This window comes from Leishmania donovani, chromosome 31, assembly GCF_000227135.1.
Source record: "Leishmania donovani BPK282A1 complete genome, chromosome 31".
NCBI lineage: Eukaryota > Euglenozoa > Kinetoplastea > Trypanosomatida > Trypanosomatidae > Leishmania > Leishmania donovani.
In genome coordinates this window covers 342,674-344,718 of record NC_018258.1, presented here as the reverse complement: position 1 = coordinate 344,718, position 2,045 = coordinate 342,674, and the positions used below count along the sequence as shown (strand labels likewise).

At 57.8% G+C, this 2,045-nt stretch overlaps 1 protein-coding gene across 1 annotated transcript; it reads left to right on the top strand.

Moving 5' to 3' along the window:
- Nucleotides 1-351: 351 nt before the first annotated feature.
- Nucleotides 352-1,794, top strand: LDBPK_310910 (amino acid permease 3; the record flags this gene model as incomplete). Its single annotated transcript, XM_003863134.1, has 1 exon — nucleotides 352-1,794. One exon carries the CDS (start codon nucleotides 352-354, stop codon nucleotides 1,792-1,794), a length of 1,443 nt encoding a protein of 480 aa, XP_003863182.1.
- Between the last annotated feature and the right edge of the window lie 251 nt (nucleotides 1,795-2,045).

Here is a 2,045-nt window from a genome sequence, read left to right as displayed (position 1 = left end):
CACCTCCTCTGTTCATCACTATTCTCAACACTGCTTCCGCGTCTTTGATCTTTCAGATGCAGCTGCCCGTAAAGCTGTGCAACGTGCCTTTACGTGTAGTCACACCCGCGTAGGTTCCTCTATATACGCTGGTTTCTTCGCCTACCCTGCCGCACGGCTCCCTCCTCTGATTTCTTTGTTGTTTTCTACGCGCATTCCCCCCTCCCCTGTCTTTTGCGTGCGGTACTCTTTTCGTCTTTCTTATCTTTCCGACTGTGGGGTCCACCCCCGGCTCGTCCTGTGCGCAGCGCCCCCTCCGCTGCTAGCGATCTTGCACCCCGTACCACTCCCTGACACGCAACAAGCAGCAGCATGAGCAAGCCCAGCGAGTCTATTCCAGCACAGGCGGAGGGCGAGGTCCTGAGCGACTCGCTTATAGACGGGAACCCCGGCAACGCCGTCGATAAACACCCGAGCGGCGAGCAGGGCAACCATCTCCACAAAAACGGAAGCCTGACGGCCTCATCAAGCCACAATGACAACGGTGCCGACGCCGCCAAGCCGGGGCGCAACATCATCTTCCGCTTCACCGGGTGGCTGATACCCTATGGCGGTGTCATCTCGAACTGCTTCAGCCTTGGCTCCGTCACACTCGGCGGCGGTATTATCTCGATGCCGTCCTCCTTCGCCATGTCGGGCATCATCATGTCTGTCATCTACCTCGTGGTCATTACGGCGGCGACGGTGTACACCATGACGCTGCTTGGCTACGCGATGAAGGCGACGGGCTGCAAAACGTTTGAGGAGCTGTCTCTCGTGCTCTTTGGTCGCGGCTGGGACTACTTCGTTGGGTTTGTCCTGTGGCTGTCGTGCTTCGGCACGGCGGTCGCCTACATCAGCGCCGTCAGCAGCCTCATCACACCGATCCTCGAGAAGTCGCCCGGCACGCCCGCGTACCTGCTAACCACCTCCGGCAACCGCCTGATCACGAGCCTGATATGGCTCGTGTTCATGGTGCCAGTCGTGATTCCGAAGCGCGTAAACAGCATCCGCTACGTCTCCGCAATCGGTGTCTTCATGGTGCTGTATTTTGCCGTCACTATTGTGGTGCACTCGAGCATGAATGGGCTGAAGGAGGGCATGCGCGGGGACATGAAGTACTTCACCAGCGGCAACGAAGCGGTTTACGGATTGTCCATCTTCATTTTCTCGTTTCTGTGCCAGGCTGTGACGGGGTCAGTGTACTTCGAGCAGCGCCCTCGCCCGTCTGTACGCCAGCTGACGATCGCGAGTGCGATCTCGATGACGGTGTGCATGGTGCTGTACATCTTTACCGGCGTCTTTGGCTACTTCGACTTCGCGGACGATACACAGGACTCCATCCTGTACAACTTCGACCCTGTGCATCAGCCGTACATGATGATCGCGTACATTGGCATGCTGATCAAGATCTGCGCCGCCTTTGCGATGAACATGCTGCCGTGCCGAAACTTCGCCTACCACTGCCTGAACTGGGATCTGGAGACGGTGCCGTACTGGAAGCACACCATCGCGATTCTCACCATGGCTGTCGCCACCCTTGTGTGCGGTCTGTTCATCCCGAGCATCAACACGGCTTTCGGTTTGGTGGGCTCCCTGTGCGGCGGATTCATCGGCTTCATCTTCCCTGCGTACTTTTGGATGTACAGCGGCAACTGGAGCCTGTCATCTGTGGGCATCTGGCACTGGCTGGCGACGTACTTCCTCGTGGTGGCGGGTGTCATTGCAGTTGTGTTTGGCACCATTTCGACCGTGTACTTTAGCTTCTTCGTGTGAGAGAAGGTCACCGGAAGGGGGCGCGCCGTGGAGCATGCATGCGGGGAAGCACGAAAGTTCTGCCGTCTGGAGTGCTGCAGCGTGGCGTGACAATCTGCTCGTGTTCATGACACGGATATTGAATCGCGGGAGGATGGTCGAGCTGAACAGCGCTTGAGGCGGCATTGTGTCTCTTGTGCACGCATGTCACTCTTTTCGCCACAGTACGGAGTGTATGTGCGGCTGTTTACGTGGAAGGGCACGTGCAGGGT